We start from the raw sequence: 27,629 nt of genomic DNA, 5'->3' as shown, positions 1-27,629 counted from the left end.
TAAAGTACTTGAGAATATAAATGTAAGCAATCAGTGTCGTCCTTTTTGCACTCAACGTTCTTAAAATGAGAGCATTAAACATAAAATACAGTAAAATACAAAAAGACACTTTTTTCAAGTGGATTCATGCCATTTTAAATATCCCTTTAATATCCTGTATCGGGTATATCGTGCGCACGCCACGTTAGATGAAAATCCCGGTAACATGACCATGTAAATAACTGCGGTAATCAAATTACCTCAGTTAATTTTATTCACTGTTTATACAATCGGCTGCAGATGTGCAATTGGAAAGGATTGATGTTTTGAAGGTAAAAACAGCATTTTTACGATTTGACTAGCTTTTATCGACAATGTTCTATTGCATGAGAGTAAAACCAAGAGGGTCATGAGTATTACTTGATAAATATATATGTGTGAAAAACTAATATAAATTTCTTTAAAATGTGTGAACATTAACCATCCATGTTCCGCTTTAGTTGTAAGTAAAACAAATTTAGTTATGTGTATGAGGTTGTATTAAAGCAGATGTTTTGAATTAAGCCAGAGTGGCATTATTTCTCTCGAGAATAAATAGATAACGGACATTGTTTTGTTGCGGTTTATTCCTAGTCCGTGTGCTGTTCAAGATACTTTTTTTCAAAACGGCGTCTCCAAAACCGCATGGCTTGATCTTTAGGAAACGCTTCGGTCCTCTAAAAGATTTTGTTGATCACTTGAGCTAAAATATGTTTTTAAATAAATAAATTAGGTATACTGAGACTGCAAGTTACATAGGTTTTGTATTAGAATTTTTTTACTCTACATATTAAAACAGGTCACGCCCAGGCGGACACGTGGTTTATAAGCTCTCAGTTTCGGGACCTTCACGATAAATGATAGTCATGGTATCAGTTGATTGCTTTTGATGATATTCAAACCGATCGACTTACATCCATCTTGCAAAGTTTGCCTTTTTTCGGCTCATTTTTGACCTAGATATATAGTTTCAGCAGCGGCAACATTGAAAGCCTATCGAATTACGCACATTCCCAAAAGTTTGGGAATGATGTAAACATACTGCAAAAGTTAAACGTATATTGATACGTTTTGCATTCTTTTTGAAGATTACAATTAAGAACAATTAACAAAAAAAAACATGTGTATCTATAACATACGCTCTAGACCAGAACAAAGTGTTTCATAATTTTTCTAAGTGTACGTGATTTGGCGCCGCCCTAGAGTGAGGCGGTTTATATTTACCCGTCATTTGAGTTCGTGCATTTTTAAAAAAACATTCAGGAACATTTTTATTCGGTAAAATACTATTTGTTTTCCGATACGTTTTTTCAGATATCCAAATCTATAGTGTACATTTCCTTTAAATCTGCACTCATAGCAAATTACGTTTGGTAAATACATATAAAACCGGATATCAGTAATCATCAACGTTTTTTCAATTTATGTCGCTGTTATAATAAAAAAAAACATACTACGAACAGGGTGTTACAATTTTAAAGGGACCATGTAACAAACTTTTGCCTTTAAATAAGAATGCAATACTGCTGGAGCAGCTGGAGTTTCACTTCTTTATTTTGAATCGAAGTTTGCTATTAAATGCTTGAAGTTGATAAAGGTTATATTCTTCTAAAGGAGATTAACTCGTTCGCATTAAGGTTTCCAAACATTCCATTTCAACATATCAATATGTATATTTGACCTATTGCGTTTAGGTTTCTGAAAATAGAACATTTTCTTTGCCTGGATGAATTTATAAACGGAGTTTATTCAGTTTCGTTTATTTAAAATTTCACGGATTTGTAAAAGCTGGCCTTTTTTATGGGAGCTGAAGTTCATGTTTTCGCATATGAATTGTTCCATTACGCTAACTGGAATAGGAACGTGATCATTACCCGACTGTCCGATTCTTAACCCATTTATGCCTAGTGTACTCTCCCATCCTTTTAAATTGGATCAATTTATTTCCAAAATTAGGGATGTCTAGTTTACTTATTTCTATATTTAAAATATTTCTTACAGAAATTCATTCAAGCAAACAGCGCAGACCCTGATGAGACGCCGCATCATGCGGCGTCTCATCTGGGTCTACGCTGTTTGCCCAAGGCCTTTTTTCTTGACGCTAGGCATAATTGGGTTAACCTGTACATATATCTTGAAAACATGGTACTTAAGTCTGATCGAAGCGGAATTATTCACAGTCACACTATAACAGTATACAGCAATATACCAACATAACAAACAGCCCGAATAAGTGGTACCCTTCTTAATTTGTGAAACGGTTTTGATTTAAACGCTGATGCAGTTGTTCCTTATGAAATATTATTGAAAAGTGTTCACCTTTGAAAATTAAATTATTTCTGTTTTAAATTGTAATACGTTCAAATAAAATACAACACTTTCAAATGAATGTAAACGTAATGTAAGTGTATTTTTGGCCAAATATAACAAACAGGTTCGTTTTGGAATGATTTGTATACCGTCTAGAGAATATGATGACACCTGTATAAGAAGAAGTTACATTTAAATAAAATTATTTTCAATTACAAAAAAACAACATTCAATATGCCGTCGAAATAAAGGCGAATGCACTTTCATTATATAAATGCGGGTTAAAACATGCTATACATTATTTTATCTCACTTTTACAGCGAATTCGGTTGATTAAAGCCCCGTTTATTAAATTTCTGGTATAATCAACGGCACGTGCTACGTTCTTAGACTACCGTTACGTTTTTAACAAATGTAGTTCCTTTAAAGGGATCTTTTCACGCTTTGGTAATTTGACAAAATTGAAAAAAGTTGTTTCAGATTCGTAAGTTTTCGTTTTAGTTATGATATTTGTGAGGAAACAGTAATACTGAACATTAACCATGCTCTAATATAGCCATTATATGCATCTTTTGACGATTTTAAAACCTAAAAAATATAAAGCGTTGCAACGCGAAACGATTGAATAATTTGGAGAGTTCTGTTTTTGTCGTTAAATTTTGTGAAACCACGAAGATTGCTTATATAACGTATAAAATACGTAAAGGATGTGTACTCGGCGGAATAGCTCAGTAGGCTAGAGCGTTTTTACTTCAGGACTCTGGCAGGACTCCAAGGGTCACTGGTTCGAAACCCGCCCCGGGCAATGTTCTTTTCCTTTTTTTATTTTTTTTCTTGATTTTTTACTGGAGCTTTTACGATCCAATGTTTACATTTATCAATATAAAGCATTTAATGAATAAGTTTAAAAAATGCCAAAATCTGTGAAAAGGCCCCTTTAATATAACAACTAAATGTTATATTGATGTTATAAAAATTTAGATTTGCAATTCAATATGAATACAATTGTAATTTATAACGCACGACTCTTTGTCACAGAATGATATTCTGATTTAAAAAAAAATGATTATTTGATCAGCGGTTATTTTCAGAACGCGGAGTAATACACTGACCTTGGTTACACTACAGTCATTATCAACGTACGACAAACGCTCATGAAAACGCGAAATTATCCAGTTAAACTAATTTTGTTTTAATAAAAATGTTTAATGAATACAAAGTGGGATAAATAGAATAATAGGTTAGTGTTAATTATAGATCAGGTTTATCATGCTCGGCACGAAAAAGAAAAAGCACTCGCCAAGGCTCGTGCTTTTTGTTTTCTAAGCTTAGCATAATAAACCTGATCTATAATCAACACTAACCTATTATTCTCTACATAACACAAACATATACAATTGCACTAACAAGTTTATTGATAAAAAGATATGGATAAAAAAGGGCGATCAATTGTGGTTTTTCGACGGCGAATGGTTGCCTTATAGGGGACTCGTAACAAAGCTTTCAAAACGAATGGTTTTTAAATATAGCTTGCGTATTCAAATATATTTTATAAAGTCATAATGTTATAATTACACCGTTGGACGACTATATTACAACTTGTGGAGAAGCCAAGTCTTTCGTTAACCTTCGACTGTATTTTAGTTTGACATAAACGGCTGCATTACATTTTACACGGGACAATGGATCACAGACACAGACACGAACACGGTGAGCACCATGTTGGTCACGTGCACCCTTCATCACATAAGAACGTCACCAAACGGCCGGCTAAATCGAGGATGACTGCTACCGTCGCCGCAACTACCGAGCGCGTCATCCCCTCGAATGAAAACGTGTCTGTAGAAGGCGGTCACGTGTCGATGGATGACAGTCACGTGCCTATTCACGGCGGTCACGTGTCTATTCACGACGGTCACGTTCCTATGGACGGCGGTCACGTGTCTATGCACGGCAGTGACATGTCTATGAAAGTTGGTCACGTGTCAGAACACAGCGGTCACGTGGTGCACTTTGGAAACCACACGATAAACGAGCAGCCTGACCGCGGCTACGAACATGGCGATGCACATACAGGGCACAGTTCCCACATGATGATGTCGCATACTTATACGGTATAGCGTTAACCAAATATTACGTATTCAGTAATATACTGGTGGCATTGGGTTACGCTTGCTGAAAAACATGTGAATTGATGATATACTGGTTGATCTTACCCTTTCATTTTTTTAACTTACTTTATCATTTTGCTACGTAGATTCATATAATGTGACATTATACTTATAATTGCTTTAAAATGTAAATGCGCCTCCATATGTGCCCAGTATACACTTTCAGACATTGTCGATAGTAAACCAGGGTCGAAGGTGGCTTGTTAAATTTTGTCAAGCTCCTAATAAATAAACGCTCAAAAGTTTACTCGTAAAATCATCTTAAACGCGTAGTACGTATAATATGTTCTTCTTTGATCTTCAATTTGACAAACTTATATTCAATTTTAAAATAACTCTTTTATATTGAGATTGTCGCTTTTGCAGCTTAATTAATGAATGTTTATAACCTTTATTTCTATCCAGTATTTCTCAACGGGCAGCTACACGGATTTGATGATCAAAGGGATAAACGTTTCGTCTATTCAAGGTATGATCATAATGAATAAAAAAACACACGACATGTCAGCCATCAAGAATGTATTTTAGTGTAAATTATATTGAAGGCATAGCCCTTTCAAAATAATTTACTCTCACATAATAATATAAACTTAACAACATCCGCCGTTGCCGCCACGACCAGGATGATGATGATGATGATGATGATGATGATGATGATGATGATGATGATGATGATGATGATGATGATGATGATGATGATGATGATGATGATGATTATGATGATTATGATGATGATGATGGTTATGATGATGATGATGATCATCATCATCATCATCATAAGCAGCAGCAGTAGCTGCAGCAGCAACAGCAATGGTAGCAACAGAAGCATCAGCATCATCAACAGCAGCAGCAGCAACAGCATAACATTGACAGAAGCAGCGGCGACTCAATTTATTTGATACATGTTCAAACATTAACTACTTAGATACCAATGCGTGTGTTTTATGAGTAGCACTGTGTAGCGCAGTCAGACTCTATAGGACCAGGTCATCACATTGTTGGGTATGATATGCCTCGTGATTCTGTTTCAGACATGATCAATACTCTGCTAGCGCCGATGTGTCTCGTGATTCCATTACGCAATTAAAACACTAGTTGATGTGGTAAGAATGATACTTCTAGATCAGACTTGTTCCTCAATCTGTTGGTGGTGATGTGCCTGGGGTTCATATTTCAGACCAGATTCACACAGATGATGTGATTCTGTTTCAGACTTTATCTCACACTACATGTAATGATGTATTGATGTGGCCGGCGGTTATGTAACAGACTTGATTCTTACACTGCTATTCGGGATGTATCTGGTGATTCTTTTTCAGATTTCATTAACGCATTGTTGGTAGTTATGTGCCTGGTAACTCTTTTTCAGACATGATTCACACAGATGAAATAGATGTGGCTGGTGATTCTTTGCAAGTCATGATCTACACACGGCTGGTAATGATATGTCTGGTTTGTATTTCAGTCTTGACCATTCCAATGCTTTAAGTGTTGTTCCTCTTAATTATCTTTCAAACACGATTGATAACCTTCTGGTAGTGATGGGAATGGTGATTCTGTTTCAGACTTATGTTTACCCTGCTGGTGGTGATGTCACGTTTGATTCTATTTTTTTAGACTTTATTCACAAACTGCTGGTATCGACGAGAGTGCTGATTTTAGTCTATGGACAAATTTTCACACTGCTGTTGGTGATGTTTCTGGTGATTCTGTTTCAGGCATGATACTCTGCTTGTAGTAATGTGTTTGGTTTTATTTTGTTTCAGACTTACTTTTACGTCTTCTGGTAGTGGTGGGTCTTGTGATTCTATATCAGACTTTATTCGCAAACAGCTGGTAGTGATGTGTCTTGTGATTCTGTTTCAGACTTTATTCGCATTATGCTGGTAGTGATGTGTCTTGTGATTCTATGTCAGACTTTATTCGCAAACTGCTGGTAGTGATGTGCCTTGTGATTCTATTGCAGACTTTATTCGCAAACTGCTGGTAGTGATATGTCTTGTGATTATATTTCAGACTTTATTCACAAACTGCTGGTAGTGATGTGTCTTGTGATTCTGTTTCAGACATGATTCACAAAGTGCTGGTAGCAATATGTCGTCTGATTCTGTTTCAGACACGATTCACAAACTGCTGATAGTGGTATGTCTTGTGATTCTATTCATATATGATACAACAACTGCTGGTAGCAGTGTTTCTTGTGAGTCTGTTTCAGACTTTTTTCACAAACTGCTGGTAGTGATGTGTATTGTGATTCTATTTCAGACTTTATTCGCAAACTGCTGGTAGTGATGTGTCTTGTGATTCTATTTCAGACTTTATTCACAAACTGCTGGTCGTGGTGTTGCGTGATTCTGTTTCAGACTTAAATTACAAACTGCTGATAGCGATTTGTCTGGTGATTTGAATTCAGACATCATATGAAACATGTTGGTAGTGATGCGCTTAATGATTCTTTTTTTTAAATTGCGTCTCACACTGCTTATAGTGATGTTTCTAGTGATTTTGTTTTTGGACTTGATTCACACAGATAGGGTTTATGTTGCTGGTGAATCTGTTTCATACATGATTAACACGCTGTCGGTGTTGATATGTTGTTTGTGTATGCCCGATATGATTAACGTACTGTCGGTAGTGCAGTGTGTAGTTATTGTATATCAGACTTGATCCTATCACTGCTGATAGTGATGGTTCCAGTGATTCTATTTCAGACATGATTAACACCTTTTTAGTAGTAATGACCGAGCAATTCTGTTTGAGACTTGATACGTTCTTTGTTTCTAGTGATATGGCTGGTGATTCTATTTTAGACTTGATCCTCACACTTCTGGTTGCGATGTGTCTTGTGTTTCTATTTCAGAATGATTTTCTTATTTTCTTTCTCCCTGCTGTTAGTGATGTGACCGATGATACTGTTTGAGACATGATTCACGCACAGCGGCTAGTGATGTGACCGGTGATTGTATTTTAGACTTGGTCATATCACTGGTGGTAGTTATGTGACTTACAATTCTTTTTTCAGACTTTGTTTCTAGTGATGTGGCTGGTGATTTTATTTAAGACTTGATCCTTACACAGCTACTCTATTTCTATTTCAGACTTGATCCTCACACTGCTGGTAGCTGGTAGTGATTTGCCATGTAATTCTATTTCAGACTTGATCCTCACACTGCTGGTGGTGATTTGTCATGTTATTCTATTTCAGACTTGATCCTCACACTGATGGTAGTGATTTGTCATGTAATTCTATTTCAGACTTGATCCTCACACTGCTGGTAGTGATTTGTCATGTAATTCTATTTCAGACTTGATCCTCACACTGCTGGTGGTGATTTGTCATGTAATTCTATTTCAGACTTGATCCTCACACTGCTGGTAGTGATTTGTCATGTAATTCTATTTCAGACTTGATCCTCACACTGCTGGTAGTGATGTTTATGGTGATTCTTATCGAGGCTCTGAACACCTGGTTAAAGCGACACGATCAAAGGTCACAATAGTAAGTATACGTTACTCTGTTCTTTAAAGAACCTAACCTGTATCAATAATTCTTGAATAGACATCTGGCATCCCAGGCGAGAAAACAAGCAGATAAAATCTTCGTTAATTTACATGTGAAGCGGTTGTTTTATGCAATCTTGAGTGGAACCAATAAAAAGGAAAAATGTATGAAGTGGTTATAGTTTGATAGTAGGACTTATGTACCAAAAGACGACTTGTGTAGTAACAATATGTTCACCGCCGTGCATATTCACCATGGGCAAGCCTTAAACGTGTTCTTTATTACCAAATTAAATCGTGGCTAAATGATGGTGTCACAAAAATGTTGTCAACACATTAAATTAAAATCAATATTACGTTTCGATTGCAACACACATTATCGCAATAGTTTATTTTTTCCATAAATAACCAGTGTAAGGAATATACAATCAATTAAATTGAATTAATACAATAAAATAAAAATAATGAACTTCAAAATTGAAATATGACCCCCCCCCCCCCTGGTAAATACGGACTTTCCTACAGTAGTAACACATTTCTTGTTTGATATTGTTTTTGTTCATATTGTGGGAGCAGTGGTCTAGTGGTAGGACGCTGGCTTAGAGATCGAGCGGTCCCTGGTTCGAATCCCGCTCTGACCACTGGAATTTTCCCGAGCAAGAAACTTATCTCACATTTGCTCTTCTCCGCCTTGGTGTATAAATGGTTACCTGTGAGGGAAATAAGCCAATGTGCCGTGGCGGTGTGCGGTAAAAATGCCAGAGGTAAAAATGCCATAGGTAAAAATGTCGGATGCAGAAATGCCATAGGTAAAAATGCCAGATGTTATAAAGTTAAAAAGAGTTTTTAGCAATATTTTTTTAAGGATATTGAGTATTGTAAGGAAACATTTTTTAATGAACATGCTATATTTATTCTACTTGTCTCACTTATAAATTTAGACTGTAATTTTGTTATTGTGCTTTATTTATTCTGTTTATTGGTTGGAATTTTTTCTTTGTTCATTAAAGAAAACAAACAAGCATGGTTTTGATGGTGATTATATTTACATTTATTATTAAATGACACATGTATTGATACGTCTAGCTCATTAAAGCATTTAAAGTTTTTTTTTAACTTAGAGTCGATAATAATTATATAGATTTATAAGAGAGTAAATTTTTACTCACACAACTGAAATTTTGTACATAATATCTAATATCTAACTGCAGTCTTTCTTAATCATTTGCGGATTTAAAACATTCAATTAACTTTTCGAAACAATAAGAGCTTTCTCTTACATCAGACATTCTCACACAAGTCATATATTTGTACAAAATGCATAAACATATTGTTGATGTTATTTTGATGAATGTGTATTGTGTATTTATTATTGCTGTATTTATTATTGCTGAAATTGTTGTTTGACGATTATCTGTACAGTCTAATTTATTCGTGGGACGAGTAAAATAAATACAACATGTTCAATTAAAAATGTTTTCGTAGCGTTAGCAACGAATGTAATTCCTACAATACTCAATATATTTATTATTCAAGACTCTATTTTACTAAATAACATCTGGCGTTTTTACCTATGACATTTTTACCACTTTACCGCTGGCATTTTTACCTCTGGCATTTTTACCTGTGGCATTTTTACCTATGGCATTTTTACCAGTAGCATTTTACCTACATTCGTGGCGGTGTGCGGTAAAACTGCATACTGCGCCGAATGTTAACGGACGACTTATGACCCAGTGATCAGGGGGTAAATGTGAAGTCGATTGAAGATCTACACGTGTATCAGATTATAAACACACCTTTACTTATATTAAAGAGATATTGAACTAGTGCAAATAAATTGCCGTTTACAAGTAATGAGGAAATTAACAAATCCAAACATAATTGGTGGACCTCCATCAAGCGCAAATTATTTGGACCCATGTTTTACAGACCCATTGACACAGAGTTAATTTAAAAGTATTGTGCTTTTTTCAGTGCTTGGAAATTTAACTGTGGTTTTGTAACATATTTATGAATCATTGTTTTCATTAGCTTTGTTTCATAATCGCTGTGGGTTTTACTTCTTCACGAAATGCCACAAATCAATTAATCAAATCACGTTAAAGCGGGTTAATTTTACAGTGCGACCATATACACTGATATTTGTATTACTTAACAATACATAACAAAAGTTTTACCAAAAGATGCTGCTTTTAATTGGAGATGTAAGCTTTTTGTACAAAACTCTTTTTTTACATGCACTCTTCGTTGTATTTCAGTCCATCTGGCTCATCTAAGTTTTCCATGCTCCTGTTGGCCACTGTTGTCAAGATGGCGACTCTAACAGTCGGGTACCTGGCGATGCTCCTGGTTATGACCATGAACTACTGGATCCTCATTACAGCGGTCCTTGCCTCTGGCATTGGTCATCTCATTATGCGACCCATCATCACCGCCTGCTGCAGTCCTCCAGATAGAATATCTACCCATCAGGAACTTGCAAATGCGCAGAGGGTGAACTGCTCTACGTCCGAGAGTATGTCCTGCAAACCACTGTGTGAGGCGGCACAGTCGGACGCGATTGAAGTTCCAAACGGAGAAGAGGAGACTACACCGTTGACTTGGGACCCACAGCTTGATAAGCCCTGTTCACAAACATGACTGACTGGATGTTCACTTTCTACTTTGTTCTTGAGCAGCATTATACTGAGATAAGTTTTGTTCGGCCATGTGTACATACATTACGAATTGTTAAATGCCACGTAACGCCATACAGAAGGCCTACATGTACATGCCTTTACTTCATCAAATACAGTACAGCTCACGCAAAACAAACATATTCCGCGATCCGCGGAGTCAGACGCCATCTTGTGTTCGCGGAGTCGACTCGGAATCGACTATCTGGTCGCCGAGTAGCCGCGTCTGTCCGCCGAGGCACTCCGCATCTCGTCTCCGCGACACGCCTCGGCATGATGCCGAGGAATTTGTTGATGATGTCGAGTCATTCGGCGGACAATCGTATTAATTATAATTTACAATGTACATGTACCTCGGATAGAAATGGAGTTTCGCATAATAAAATTTATTACATGGAGCGTTACTACGTTGCGAAACAATTCAATACATAATACATTGACAATAAGGTTTTGCATCATCTGTCCAAATTTTCCAAATGTCCAAATTATCTTTATTAACTGTTTCTTAACCCTTTCCCTGATAGATGCGTATAATCCCGAGTCTATCGTTTCCCCGATACATGCGTTTATGACTGTCATTCTCAATTACCACATACATGCGAATTTTCCCGTCTCTATCCATTACCCGCTAATCCCGTATATTCCATTTTCAAATGCAAATTCTGATTAATACTGACGAGAAAAGTGCTCAAGAAAACTCATTAACACAGACATCCAACATTTTTCTAAAATATCAAAGGAATTTCGGCATATGTTTCTAATTAAAGATTTGATGAAATAGGTGTCCAATCGGGACAAGGGTAACACAAATAAATACATGTATAAGCCCATGATATTTTCGTGTCCAGTGTTTGTCTAAAACAAAAAGCGCGCGAAAATAGGCGTGGGTGAATTCATTGATACACAAAACTACGTAGCGCAGACAACATTGTTAAACTTCGTAGTGAATTTCCATTTGAGTATCGGGGTATCTCGCAAATGATTTTGACATTTTCCTGAATAAAATAAAAGTCAAAAACGCTGTATCATTTTCATATTTTAGTTCGTTCAATATTGCAACAATTACTGTATTGTATCTGATTGCACACAAAGTGCCGTGTAAAGTTAATATTCTTTTACAACGACCAATAAACAGCGTCATTTATATTTAGATTTTATGCAAGATGTATAAGTCATTTTCAGAAAATTGGGAGAAAGGAAAAGCGATTTTTCGAAAAGAAACCAACGTTTTTTTTTTTCCATTTAATTTGTCATAATTATTTATATTTTGTTTTGTCTGTGTATGTTTGATTGGGTCTCATTTGTTTTTTGAAACAAATCTTATGGACAAAAAATATCGTAATGGTAAATGTTTAAAGCAAGTCCCGTTTCCGAGATCATATACGAGAATTACTTCGATATGTTTACTGATAAATTATGGTTTTGACAGACGACACGTGCTTATCTAAAGTGTGTTTTTGTAATACACGGGATATTGGTTTATCGTTGCTTGGTTGCGCAATAAAACAAAGACGCAGTCGGCGGTTTTCAGAAGGCCTTTTGTACTGACCAACATAATAGTTAATAGTGCACGTGCTTATCTAACATTTAGGGATAAAACACACGGGAGACTAGACACTTTGTGCTTGTTTGGGCCATAACCGGTGGTTATTTTCCGTAGCACACGTATCCAGAAATTAACGAGTTCGGGTAATAAAGCACTGAGATTATGATCTGAAAACTGCATGGAGTCCGAAATGAAACAAAATGCCGACAAATCAAAAGATTAACCGCCTAATGTTTCAGTATAAAAAATGCCGACAAAGCAAATGATTAACCGCCTAATGTTTCAGTATAAAATTCGATATTTTAAGGCGGGGTTCTCACTGCATTTCCTTTTGCATTCGCAAACGCTTGTATAACTTGTTATTTGCACAGATTTATTTAAATTACAATGAAAATGCTCACGCTTTTCAGGCAGATAATGTGATATTACACAAGTCATCTTTATTTTCGCGCAATTTCTAAGAGAACAGCAGATTAACAAGTGTATTTAATTGTCACAATAATGATACTGTTTTGCGTCGCAACATTATTTCGGTAGTCACATTTATGCCGAGTTTAATGTTTCAATATATTGCCCGATAATTTCGTTTATTAAATTTATATTTAGATGCAACATGCACATGGCCATTTCTGAAAATCGGGACGAAGTGAAAGTTATCATTTTTAAATATAAACGAATATAAGTTTTTATTAAAATTGTCAACAGTATTTATATTTATTTTCTATATGTATAGTTGTTTGGTTCTCATATGGATTTTCGCAAATCTTATGATACTCAATATGTTATTTTCGATGTTTAAAGCAAATCTTGTTTCCGAGATCATGTTCGGGATTAAACTGTGTAAGGTTCATTGATATGGTTATTATGACCTACAAAATCATTATGTATCAAGTTCCGTATGCAGAGAAGCTGACCAAAGGTTTACACAATCACGCAGAAGTAAACATATGTATTTTTTTAGGCAAATCGCCGCGTGTAAAGACGCCGCGTGATGCCGCGGATATATGCCGAGGCAGAAACAGACGCGGCGTAACTCCGCGAATTATCGCGGAGTGCCTCGGCATGATGCCGAGGGATTACTCGTTGTGGATGCGGAGTAATTTCGAAAACAAAAGAGTGTGTCCGCGGCGTAGCCGCGGATTTTGTTGGTTTTGCGTGAGCTGTACTGTAGCTTAGCAACATGTTTTTGCATAATCAAATTAGTAAAAAGTATACATAAAGAGATATCGTTCCCATACACAACAAGTGATATTATGTAGTAATGAAGTGATGAACTCTATTGACAAACATATGATGTATGTATAAACATATTCTTAAAGTATAATTATGTCTGTGTACACATGTAGTCAATGTACTTATATACAAGTATATGTTTTATCGTTGCAAAAGGTTGCTGTGTGTAGCATACTGCACACTTCTAAACAAAGTATCTCCCGCTTATTTTGATTATTTACTTACGCATGATTTGCTACAAAATTTACACCTCCATGCTTACCATACATGTACATGCTTATCTACTTTATGCGTGTTGGCTTTCGTGATAGTACGAAAAAGGAAAAATGCCCCCGTCCCTCCCTGGTGGACATGTTTTTTCAAACTTGTCCAAGATATCATTGGGACAAATCTTCTGACCAAGTTTCATGATGATCGGACAATAAATGTGGCCTCTAGAGTGTAAACAAGGTTTTATTATAGCTACATGTATATAAGGAACAAGAGGGCCTGAAAGTCCCAAAGTCGCTCACCTGAGATAACAATTTATTATTAGGACAAATCTTCTGACCAAGTTTCATGAAGATCGGAAAAGAAATGTGGCCTCTAGAGTGTTAACAAGGTTTTACTATAGCCATATAGGGAAAAATGCCCAACCCCTGGCAGCCATGTTTTTCAACCAACCGGCATCATTTTTGAACTCGTCCAAGATATTATTGGGATGAATCTTCTGACCATGTTTCATGAAGATCGGACAGTAAATGTGGCCTCTAGAGTGTTAACAAGATGCCCCGCCCCTTGGAAGCCATGTTTTTCAAGCAAACATAATTATTTTCTAACTCATCCAAGATATCATTTAGACCAATTTTTGACCAAATTTCATGAAGATTGGACAATAAAGATGGTCTCTAGAGTGTTAACGAGGTTTTACTATAGCCATATAAGGAAAAATGCCCCGCCCTTGGTGGCCATGTTTTTAAAGCAAACAAAACCATTTTCGAAGTCATGCAAGATATCATTGGGACAAATCTTCTGACCAAGTTTCATGATGATCGGAAACACCTCTAGTGTTGGGAATTTAGCGCGCCGTCGTGTGACGCCGCCGTTGGCGCGCCGTTGTGTGACGCCGCCGAATAACGTCATATACATGCACGTCATCTTGTTATTGTTGTTTCAGTTTATATATTGTTATGATTGAGAAAGGACGACATTAAAACGTAAAACACAACGCTATACTTATTTATTCAATTCACGTAGACATTTTGGTGCCGTGACTAAAAACTAAGGATGCCGTCAACAAATACAGATAAGTTAAAGGGGCAGAGACTAGGAAATCAGAGAGTAATCGAGCGATTGATCGAAAGATTGGAAGAAAATGACAAATTGCAGTTTGAACCAACCATCGTTGCAATAGAGAACCAGTTGGAGATAATACGAGGATTAAATGAGAAAATAATCGCACTATCAGACGCGGAATCGACCCCAGACGAGCTGTTGGACTCGCAGATGTACGTTTTTGACATGGAAGCGAAGCTTCGGAGATACCGTCAAAATATGCGTGATCACCCATCTTCAAGTAGTACAGCCGTCCATGATACTAGTCTGTCGATGTCCGTTATGCAGCCACCCGAGTTATCCAATACACGCTATCGAAGCGTAGAGGAAGAACCACACGCGCCTCTGCAGTTACCTACCCTACCGACATCATCCGAAAACGTTAATCAGTCGTCGCTTCCGGCCTTTCATAAACCCCGTCAAGTCTCTACCACCATCGCTGACACCAACATAATGCATACAGCCTAGCAGAACGTTAAGCACCAAACATCCGGTGACACAAACACGCATAACAAACCTTCGCCCAGTGAAAGTTCAAATCGATCTGGAGCCGCACATAGCAGGTCTAGGGAAAGGAATAAGGAGCAGGACGCTCGTTCGACGCCTCAAAATTGGTCAGAGGCTATGGGCGGGTCCGGCAGGCCTGTAAAGTCTACCAGAGAAAGTCAAAGCAATATTGAAACGGTCGAGTCATGCAAAACTTTACGACGAGATGCAGAAAGCGAACCTGTCGCCATACTTAAGGCGTCGAGCAGATCTGTGGGACTAAGCGGTGTTCCTCGGACACCAAGAAAGTTTTCGGCCGACTATCCCAAGGATCCCGGGCTGAGTTTAAGCCGCACTAGGAATGGCTCCTATATGACGTCAGGTGGCACTCCCCAGGAGCACGGGGTTAGTTTGGACAAGATTCCCAAACCGTCGGTGAGTTCAAACCGCAATCCCGATGGACCCGTCGTGAGTTCGAATAAAACTCCCCAGAATCCTGGGATACTCTCTGATCACTCCCAGCGAGAGATCAAGAAACTGTCCGATTACTGGAGCCGACAGAGCCCACTAGCGGAGAGTTCGCCGCGACTGCGGAGCAACCGGAAGTCACTTTTTAACACCAATGAGTGCCTGGGAAAACTATTGCAATCAACACTAGTTCGAAAAAGAAGCAGAAGTCAAGACTGCCCGGAGCAGACAGGCAATTTGACATCGGAGAATCTTCCGGAATCTCCATTTCCGTCCACGAGTTCGGATTCAAAATCGCCATCCAGTCGGAAATGGCCGGAAACCAACCATTCATAAGAGCAGACGACATCGGAAGCGCTCAATGCAAGCGTCGTTCCAAAGAGTGCATGCAGGGACGTCTCATCTACATCTACATGGTATCATCAAACTGTCATGGATTGACATTACGTCATTCAAACACCGAGAAAAACACGTAGACGCCAAAACGGCAAAAGCTCAATAAATGACAATATTATTTCATGTAAAAAAGGAAACACTTACTGTATATGAAATTCGAAACATCAGCGCATCTACTCCACGAAAGAAGACTGACTGGACTTCCATACAGTGACACTAAAGCCGTTGGTGATAGTTCATTCCCCAACGTTACACGTCGTGATATCACACAACGCGCACAGGCTCGCGTGCGTCTTATCGAACAGTACCGTCACCGGTGGACTCACGAATATCTGACGTCAATGAGGGAATTCCAAACGAAAGGCGGCAACAACCATCAGACGATACGTTTGGGCGACGTTGTTATCGTGCAGGACGACTTCAAACCGCGACTTCAGTGGACCTGGCTGTGGTAGACGAGCTTCTCACCGGAAATGATGGGTTGACGAGGGCCGCGCGCCTCCGTACATCAAGTCGAATCACCATCAGACCAATCGTCAAACTATACCCGCTAGAAGTACAATGTGACGACAACTGACTTTAATTGTGTGCAATCAAGTGTTGAACTCTTTTCTGATGTTATGGACATTTGAAGTTTTAAAAACATCAATAGATTTAATTATTTTATTTAAATAAGCATATTTTGTAAGTGTATATTAACATTTCGCGGCCCGGAGAATGTTGGGAATTTAGCGCGCCGTCGTGTGACGCCGCCGTTGGCGCGCCGTTGTGTGACGCCGCCGAATAACGTCATATACATGCACGTCATCTTGTTATTGTTGTTTCAGTTTATATATTGTTATGATTGAGAAAGGACGACATTAAAACGTAAAACACAACGCTATACTTATTTATTCAATTAAAGTAGACAAGGTAGTAGTTCAAGGAGTAGTGTTAACAAGGTTTTACTATTATAATAGCCATATGAGGAAAAATGTCCCTCCCCCGTGTTGGTCATGTTTTTCAACCAACCGGCATCATTTTTGAACTCGTCCATGATATTATTGGGATGAATCTTCTGACCGAGTTTCATGAAGATCGGAAAATAAATGTGGCCTCTAGAGTGTTAACAAGATTTTACAAAAGCCATATATAGCCATATAAGGAAAAATACGCTACCACTTGGCAGCCATGTTTTTCGAGCAAACGTAACCATTTGCGAACTCATCCAATATATCAATAAGGCAAATCTTCTGACCATATTTCATGAAGATTGGACAATAAATGTGGCCTCTAGAGTGTTAACAAGGTTTTACAAACGCCATATATAGCCTTTTAAGGAAAAATGCCCCGCCCCCTGGTGGCCATGTTTTCAAAGAAACCAAAACCATTATCGAAATCTTTCAAGATATCATTGGGACAAATCTTCTGACCAAGTTTCATGAAGATCGGAAAATAAATGTGGCCTCCAGAGTGTTAACAAGGCAAATGTTGACGCAGCACGACACACAACTCATGACGGACAAAAGCGATCACAAAAGCACACCATGAGCACATTGTGCTTGGTTGAGCTACACGTAATAAACGAAACGTTTGCCCTTCGGTTAATTTTAGTGTGAGGAGCAAAACTTCATTATTATCAAACGAAATATATATAAAGATCTCTTCAATTAATAGAAAAAACTGAAAAGCAGGGCGGAAATACAAGAGCCATAGCTCTTCAATATTTATGGAGTGACCGTCCATGAATTATTTTGTTATACAGTGTATAGCTACATTGTCATATCTGTGCAATTCATAAGTACAACAATACTGAAGGGATTCAAACGATACTGCATACTAGTATTGCAATCGAATGCATTGTTAGGAAATGTTTAGGAAAAGGAACATAACTCTTTTTTCAATATATACAGAGTTACATGTAGTGGCCTTTTGTTTATTTACTTATTCATAGAACAACTCTATTAGTATTGAATGTACTAATAAAACCACATATATTTATAGATTATAGTGGCAAGAAGAGCAGAGTACATGAACTGTCTTTTCAATTTTTTGAGTTATTGTTCATCGATTTGTTTTCTTGCGAATAGTGTCAATTTATTAAGAAGAGTTTTGCTAAAAAATAATAAATGGGAATTGCCCTTTGATAATGCTTTTCTGTGGTGCCCTTTGATAATGATGCGGATTTAAATGCTTTTGTATTGGGGGGATTGAAAATAAAACCACATAATCTCATTTAATTTTAACTTACATGTGAACAGAACAAGAATCATGAATCTCTCTTCAATAATTTTGAATTATTTTACTTGTGCACGGCATAGATCCATATCCGTGAAAGCCAGCAGTTACAATTCAGTTGGTACCTAAGTTTGATTTTGACGTCGAAATATTGCTGCGGAATGTCAACACCTTGATCTATTTGAACTGTTCGTATTCTTACATGTACATATAAACCATTCTGAATTTTTGAGTATGAGCTCATCAAATCATAGATTTAATACCTCTTCAGGGTAATCCATCTGACACAAGTTATAATACAAGAGGGCCATGATGGCCCTGTATCGCTCCATTGCTGAAAAAGGCTGAAACAAATATTCTCTGCATGTGCAAATACTTAAATATAGGCCTTATTTAAGCACATGTGCACTTTTGTGACCCCCTAGGTTTGGTCAAATTTAACCCCACTTTGTAGAGGACTACTATATCTCACTACATGTACGTACAAAATATGGTAGCCCTAGGCCAAATGGTTATAGACAAGAGATTTTTAAAGTGTTCACAAAATAGGCCCTATATAAGCGTATGTTCAGTTTTGTGACCCCCGGGCAGGGTCAAATTTGACCCAATGGGCATTATTTGAACAAACTTATACCAAATTTGGTAGCCCTATGCCTTATGGTTAGGGACAAGTAGATTTTTAAAGTTTTCACAAAATAGGCACTATAATCGATTTAGTGGCCCCTAGGGCAGGGTCAAATTTTACTCCTTGGTCATATTTTGAACAAACTAAGTGGAGGACTATACAATGTCCCTACATACCAAATTGTGTAGCCCTAGGCATAATGGTTATGGACAAGATTTTTTTTCACAAAATAGGCATTACATGTATATAAGCATATGTTCAATTTTGTGACCCCCGGGGCAGGTTCAAATTTGACTCCAGGGATAAAATTTGAACAAATTTGGTAGAGACTATAAGATGTCACTACATACCAAATTTGATAGCCCTAGGCCGGATGGTTATGGACAAGAAGATTTCACAAAATAGGCCTTATATAAGCATATGTTCAATTTTGTGACCCCCGGGGCAGGGTCAAATTTGACCCCAGGGGCATAATTTGAAGAAATTTGGTAGAGGACTATTAGATGTCTCGAAATACCAAATTTATTAACCCTAGGCCAATTGGTAATGGACGAGAATTTTTAAAGTTTTCAAAAAATAGGCCATATATAAGCATATGTTCAATTTTGTGACCCCCGGGGCAGGGTCAAATTTGACCCCAGGGGCACAATCTGAACAAACTTGGTAGAGGACTATTGGATGTCTCTACATACCAAATTTGATAGCCCTAAGCCCAAAGGTTATGGACGAGAATTTTTAAAGTTTTCAAAAAATAGGCCATATATAAGCATATGTTCAATTTTGTGACCCCCGGGGCAGGGTCAAATTTTACCCAAGGAGCATAATTGGAAGAAATTTGGTAGAGGACTATAATATGTCTCTACATACCAAATTTGATAGCCCTATGCCCAGTGGTTATGGACGAGAACATTTTTAAAGTTTTCACAAAATAGGCCTTATATAAGAATATGTTCAATTTTGTGACCCCTGGGGCAGAGTCAAATTTGATCCCAGGGGCATAATTTAAAAAAAATGGTAGAGGACTATTTGATGTCTCTACATACCAAATTTATAAGCCCTAGGCTCAATGGTTATGGACGAGAATTTTTTTAAAGTTTTCACAAAATAGGCCATATACAAGCATATGTTCAATTTTGTGACCCCCAGGGCAGGGTCAAATTTGACCCCAGGGGCATAATTTGAAGAAATTTGGTAGAGGACTATGAGATGTCTCTACATACCAAACTTGATAGACCTAGGCCGAATGGTTATGGACGTTAAGATTTTTAAAGTTTTTACAAAATAGGCCTTATATAAGCAAATTTTCATTTTTGTGACCCCAGGGGCAGGGTCAAATTTGACCCCATGAACAAATTTGAAAGAGGTTCATCCCAGGAACATTCCTGAGAAATTTCATCAGAATTGGACCAGTAGTTTAGGAGAAGAAGATGTTTTGAGGAAGAGTTAACGCACGCACGCATGGACGAACGCACGCACGACGGACACAGGACCATGACATAAGCCCCGCTGGCCTCTGGCCAGTGGAGCTAATGATCTTTATCAAGAGCCAATAAAATGTTTTGAAAATTAGCTGCCAGTAGACCCGAACAGTTGTTTTCCCCATTTTGGGTATGAAGTTGGGGCCATTTGGACTGAGATATATCACTCCTATTTTTACTAAAATTTGAAAAATGTATTTCATCTTGTCGAAAAATGTATTAGTTATTACCCATAGGTTTTTACGGGCAATGATAAAAAAGCAACAAATATTCATGAACCAAAATGTTTCAATAAATGAGGAATTAAAGTAGTTCAATTTTAAATTCATTTATATTGGATTTGTGGTTGCATTATATTAGGAGGAAATGCGTATTATTGCACTTGTCTATCATTCAATTTCTCCAAGGATTATATACTATTTAATTTAACAAGATTTTGGACATGAATCAACATCTTGAGAAATCATGTTACCAATCATATTGGTTCTTTGGTACATAAGGCATTCAAACTTTTTCCAACGCCACTTGCCTTTTTAAATATATTACAAGTTAACTTAAAAAAAAGCTCCATAACATACACAATTCATTAAATATGTTTGCTTCTGTTGTCATAAGAAGCCATAGACTTCACTGGAAAGGAGGGTACATACATATTTTTTTTGTCATTCCTACGCAGTCATTTAATTAATGATATCATCGTTATCCCTCTGATTATGTAATGTCTTACCACAAACAGCATGCAAATAGCATCTATCTAGCAAAATATCTAACTTTATTTGGATGTCAAAATTTATTGCACACATTTTATTAATTCATTAACAATGCCAGAACAGAAATATTGGAAAAAGTCACAGAAAATTCCAACTGAAGATCTGTCATGGATGAATTCCCAACATACTATCACATAGTTATTTCACACATACAAATTTTTGTTCTATCTCATAGATGCCAACTGATTCTCCTTTCTTCTCATCATAATCTACCCACTCCTGAAATAAATTAAGTTCTCCATTTCATCCACTGAAACAAATATTTTTGATCATGCATTTACATAGTCGGTGTCAAGAGAACATGATGGCCATTTGAAATAGTGAGTATCTGAATATCAAAATAGCATACGTGTCTAGGACATACAAAATTCAAAGTCTATATACACTCATATATCATTAAAAGTTATGAACATGAACAAATGCGACAATTCTACAAATTCCAACAAGACATTTTAAGATACAACTAGAGCTTTGTCACAGACATGACGAATACCCCTACATGCCGCATCAACACAGAATATTTTGCATGTTGTCTTCACAAAAAACAGCGGACACCATGCTCAATGTTTAAAACGCACTAAGTGACACCAAGACCTAGTTTTTGACCCGGCATGGCCCATGTTCGAACTTGACCTATACATTATCTAGATAGTGTACAACTTCTGACCAAGTGTGGTGAAGATCGGATGAAAACTACTTGAATAAGAGAGCGCACACCATGCTGAATGTGTAAAACGTACTAAGTGACCCTGTGACCTAGTTTTTATCTGGCATGGCCCATGTTCTAACTTGGCTTTAAGATCATCTAGATAAAACTTCTGACCAAGTGTGGTGAATATCGGATTAAAACCATTTGAATAAGAGAGCGGACACCATACTTAATGTTAAAAAACGCACTAAGTGACCCTGTGACCTAGTTTTTGACCATGTTCCAACTTGGCCTTATAATTATCTAGATAAAACTTCTGACCAAGTTTGGTGAAGAACAGATGAAAATAACTTGAATTAGAGAGTGGAGACTTAATACGGACCAACCGACAGACAAGTTCATTCCTATATACCCCCTTAAACTTCGTTTGTGGGGGTATAAATAGAATACGCGATGTTATATGTTAATATGATGGAATGTACTCATAAGCTTCTTGATTAAAGGCCTTTTTCTTCTTGACAGACAAACTACCATTTTACAAATCAATACCACTAGTACAACTTTTGACACCATCATTCTTAACTTTTACTGAAATGTTCAAGCCCTCATTCTTAATGCAAACTTACCCCCTCGGTCAATGACACCTCTGGGTACGGTGTGCCAGTCTCCTCCCCCTCAGCTTAGAAGCCAACCTGTAACATCAAAGATGATCAAATAATTCAATATTCAATTAGCACCATAGATGACAAAATTTAAACTGTATTGAACAATGATAACATGAACTTATTTAAAATAGATATGAAGTAATTTTATACTGTGAAAAACACTAACAAGTCAGTGGGTCATTAATAGTGTCATTTCTAAACATTTACTCCTGAAATAAATCATTACCAGTGTTTTATTATTTTTTTTGCTTATGAGTAAGCTTTACTGAACTATTTTAGAAACAGCATCTTAATATACATTTACAAAAAACGAAATTCATTTTTGATAATACATGTACATACATCGATATTCCAAGACAATGATAAAGCATTGCATACATATCATTTAATGATAATTAGTCTTAAGCACGACAACACTTTCAAATTTCTTAGTTTTTACCTAAACATCTTGAATAACTATAAGTATGTAGTTTGAGTATTCATTATTTATCAACTAAAAGTTTAAATGACAATACATAAGTTGACAGAAAAACACACACAAATGAGTCTATGAATCTATCTACACAGTTTACTATTCTGCACAATGAATTATCTGACTAAAAAGTGTGTATGTGTGTGTGTGTGTGTGTGTGTGTGTGTGTGTGTGTGTGTGTGTGTGCGTGCGTGCGTGCGTGCGTGCGTGCGTTCGAGCGAGCGTGCGTGCGTGCGTGCGTGCGTGCGTGCGTGCGTGCGTGCGTGCGTGCGTGTGTGTGTGTGTGTGTGTGTGTGTGTGTTAGCCAAATTTCAATAGCAATTACAAGGATTTTGGTTCAATAAAGACTTGTTTCATTTTATGTGTACCTTCCGACCAAATGACTCAAAATATACCCCAACTTCCATCGTAATGAATGACGACCATGTTTGACTCTGACCTCTCAGTCTGGCCTCAACCACTGAGATAGGAATACAATTTGTGCACACAATTTTTGCATGTTTGCAAAATGTGATCATTTGTTGCAAGTAACTTAAAAATTATTGATTACAATATTAAATTGACAAGCCATAAAAGACGTAACTGAGAACCATTATGCCTGACAGTTTGAGGGGGGGAGCAGGACACAACTCAATATGATATGTAATTTCCTAGTTAATGTCTCTACTGCTCTCACCCCTCACCCTTGGGTAAAAGTCCACTGGTTCTACCCCTCGGCAGTCAAACACGACAACAGTCTCGAACTGGTTGGTGTCCTCAGCATTATATGAAGAGATGCTGTCTGGCAAGATATCTGAATTATAATCAATCAGGGTCAGCTGAGTACCTAGTACATTGTACCTGGCTTAAGGAGAATATATCCTGCCAAGAATACATCATGCTTGATATCATTCCACGTTTCAACTTACAGATTACATTGTACCTTACAATTACATTTATCCTTCTTTATTGTGAAATACATTATATGCTTGGTTCTTAATGCTTTATTGAAAAACATATCTTGTTTTTCATTTCTCCAAGGGCATATGCGTACCTATGGAGTTTTCCCTTGAACACAGTTTACATTTGAGCACAAGACTAGCATGGCCGCGACCACCTTTCAATGGAGCACTCTCCTACAAAAAAAGGAATTGAAAACAAAACAATTAAAACTGATGAACATGGTAAAGACCATACAATATACTTTATACATAGGAAGAAAGTATAACAAAAATTAATCAATGTTTTGTCAACAATTAAAGAGCTTTTAATGAATATAAATCATTAAAAAAATATTTCCAATTTCCAATCACAAAAATAAAGGAATAGCACTATCAATATGAATTTTGAAGGCATTTATATAGGAAACAAGCGATGTTTTTGTGAAACACTATGTCCCCATATATTTGACCTTTGACCTTGAATGATGATCTTGATTTCGACCTTTCACCACTCAAAATTTTCAGCTCCATGAGATACACATGTGTGCCAAATATCAAGTTGCTATCTTCAATATTGCAAAAATGTACATTAAATGAGCAATTTTGACCCATATATTTGACCTTTGACCTTGAAGGATGACCTTGACCTTTTGCCACTCAAAATGTGCAGCTCCATCAGATACACATGCATGCCAAATATGAAGTTGCTATCTTCAATATTGCAAAAGTTATGGCAAATGTTAAAGTTTGCACAAACAAACAAACAAACCAACAGACAGGGCAAAAACAATTTGTCCCCCACTATAGGGGTGGGTGACATAAAAATAGGTTAGAAATACCAAGCTGCAGCCAGAGAAGTTTTATCATCATCTCCACTAACATACACCACTGTTTTATTTAGTCTTGACTAAAAAATAACAAACACATCAAGGAGGAAAAAAAAATAAATTAAAAAACACACACACACACACTCAAATGACTGGCAATATATTAAACAACAGTGACCTTAAGGTCAATATGGTACTTAACAACAGTAGAGATGGAAAAATCTGAATATTTCTATTAAATTATTGACAGTTGAACAGTTGAAAGGCTACTCACAAAATTTCAAATCTTATTATTTTGAATCTTTAGAAAGTAGTTTTCTAAACATTAAGACTTATTTACCAAACAACACCAGCAGAATTACACAAGAAAGGATTGAGTTTAAAAAATCGATTAATCTGCAGTTACAAACAAAGCTGATGCTTTTAAAGGGACCATCAACCGCGATTGATGAAAAAAGAAAAGTTCTAAAATACCATATTTTTTACAAATATTAGTTTATATTGAATAAAATATCTGGTATATTACATTACTTGAAAAAAGTTGTTAAGGTTTCATATGTTCAGTATATTCGATATAAATTTTACTGGGTACAGGTACCAGGTAACTTCCAGTTAACTATCAAGAAAAAAAAAAATATATATATTTATTTATTTATAGTTAACTGGTATATATATATATATATATATATATATATATATATATATATATAGTTACACATTCATTTTTTAAATAAGCAATTAGAATAATTAAACCATTATAGTTTGTCCTGGTATATATTCGTATAACTGTGGAATTAAATAAACAACGAAACCGTTAGACACATACAAAATAAGTTATTAAGGAATTATTCTTAGATTGTAGAACCTTAATATATTACGCCACTTAGGCTAATAATAATGCGAGACAATAATGTATTCGGAATTACCAAGCATAATTTCGTCGTTTGACGGTCGCCAGTCGGAGCTCATGTGGACCAACAAGTGTTGCAGTCATGTTGCGGTTGATTTCGTTGGTCTTGTGCTCCATGTAGGGGATGCGGTTGATCTCGTTCGTCTTGTGCTCCATGTAGGGAATGGGTTGATCTCGTTGTCTTGTGCTCCATGTAGGGAATGCGGAGGGTTGATCTCGCTGGTCTTGTGCTCCATGTAGGGGATGGGTTTATCTTGTTGGTCTTGTGCTCCATATAGGGTTGCAGTCATGTTGCGGTTGTTCTCGATGGTCTTGTGCTCCATGTCGGGGATGGGTTGATCTCGTTGGTCTTGTGCTCCATGTAGGGTTGCAGTCATATTGCGGTCATATACTGAGATAGGAATACAATTTGTGCACACAATTTTTGCATGTTTGCAAAATGTGATCATTTGTTGCAAGTAACTTAAAAATTATTGATTACAATATTAAATTGACAAGCCATAAAAGACGTAACTGAGAACCATTATGCCTGACAGTTTGACGGGGGGGGGAGCAGAACACAAATCAATATGATATGTAATTTCCTAGTTAATGTCTCTACTGCTCTCACCCCTCGCCCTTGGGTAAAAGTCCACTGGTTCTACCCCTCCGCAGTCAAACACGACAACAGTCTCGAACTGGTTGGTGTCCTCAGCATTATATGAAGAGATGCTGTCTGGCAAGATATCTGAATTATAATCAATCAGGGTCAGCTGAGTACCTAGTACATTGTACCTGGCTTAAGGAGAATATATCCTGCCAAGAATACATCATGCTTGATATCATTCCACGTTTCAACTTACAGATTGCATTGTACCTTACAATTACATTTATACTTCTTTATTGTGAAATACATTATATTCTTGGTTCTTGTTGCTTTATTGAAAAACATTTTTTTTTTTCATTTCTCCAAGGGCATATGCGTACCTATGGAGTTTTCCCTTGAACACAGTTTACATTTGAGCACAAGACTAGCATGGCCGCGACCACCTTTCAATGGAGCACTCTCCTACAAAAAAAGGAATTGAAAACAAAACAATTAAAACTGATGAACATGGTAAAGACCATACAATATACTTTATACATAGGAAGAAAGTATAACAAAAATTAATCAATGTTTTGTCAACAATTAAAGAGCTTTTAATGAATATAAATCATTAAAAAAATATTTCCAATTTCCAATCACAAAAATAAAGGAATAGCACTATCAATATGAATTTTGAAGGCATTTATATAGGAAACAAGCGATGTTTTTGTGAAACACTATGTCCCCATATATTTGACCTTTGACCTTGAATGATGATCTTGATCTCGACCTTTCACCACTCAAAATTTTCAGCTCCATGAGATACACATGTGTGCCAAATATCAAGTTGCTATCTTCAATATTGCAAAAATGTACATTAAATGAGCAATTTTGACCCATATATTTGACCTTTGACCTTGAAGGATGACCTTGACCTTTTACCACTCAAAATGTGCAGCTCCATCAGATACACGTGCATGCCAAATATGAAGTTGCTATCTTCAATATTGCAAACGTTATGGCAAATGTTAAAGTTTGCACAAACAAACAAACAAACCAACAGACAGGGCAAAAACAATATGTCCCCCACTATAGGGGTTGGTGACATAAAAATAGGTTAGAAATACCAAGCTGCAGCCAGAGAAGTTTTATCATCATCTCCACTAACATACACCACTGTTTTATTTAGTCTTGACTAAAAAATAACAAACACATCAAGGAGGAAAAAAAAATAAATTAAAAAAAACACACACACACACTCAAATGACTGGCAATATATTAAACAACAGTGACCTTAAGGTCAATATGGTACTTAACAACAGTAGAGATGGAAAAATCTGAATATTTCTATTAAATTATTGACAGTTGAACAGTTGAAAGGCTACTCACAAAATTTCAAATCTTATTATT

General features: G+C 36.8%; 1 protein-coding gene and 1 pseudogene across 1 annotated transcript; one reads left to right on the top strand and one right to left on the bottom strand.

Moving 5' to 3' along the window:
* Window positions 1-270: 270 nt before the first annotated feature.
* Window positions 271-10,788, top strand: LOC127838968 (uncharacterized). The gene is made up of 5 exons (XM_052367105.1): window positions 271-311; window positions 3,973-4,442; window positions 4,905-4,968; window positions 7,905-7,998; window positions 10,262-10,788. The coding sequence occupies exons 2-5, from the start codon at window positions 4,011-4,013 to the stop codon at window positions 10,641-10,643; spliced, it is 972 nt and encodes a 323-aa protein (XP_052223065.1). The 5' UTR covers window positions 271-311; window positions 3,973-4,010; the 3' UTR covers window positions 10,644-10,788.
* A 10,561-nt stretch (window positions 10,789-21,349) lies between these two features.
* Window positions 21,350-25,738, bottom strand: LOC127839545 (CXXC motif containing zinc binding protein-like; annotated as a pseudogene).
* Between the last annotated feature and the right edge of the window lie 1,891 nt (window positions 25,739-27,629).

Source organism: Dreissena polymorpha, chromosome 7, assembly GCF_020536995.1.
Source record: "Dreissena polymorpha isolate Duluth1 chromosome 7, UMN_Dpol_1.0, whole genome shotgun sequence".
Taxonomy (NCBI): domain Eukaryota; kingdom Metazoa; phylum Mollusca; class Bivalvia; order Myida; family Dreissenidae; genus Dreissena; species Dreissena polymorpha.
Note: the sequence above shows the minus strand (reverse complement) of the source record. Positions and strands in the feature narration are given on the sequence as shown.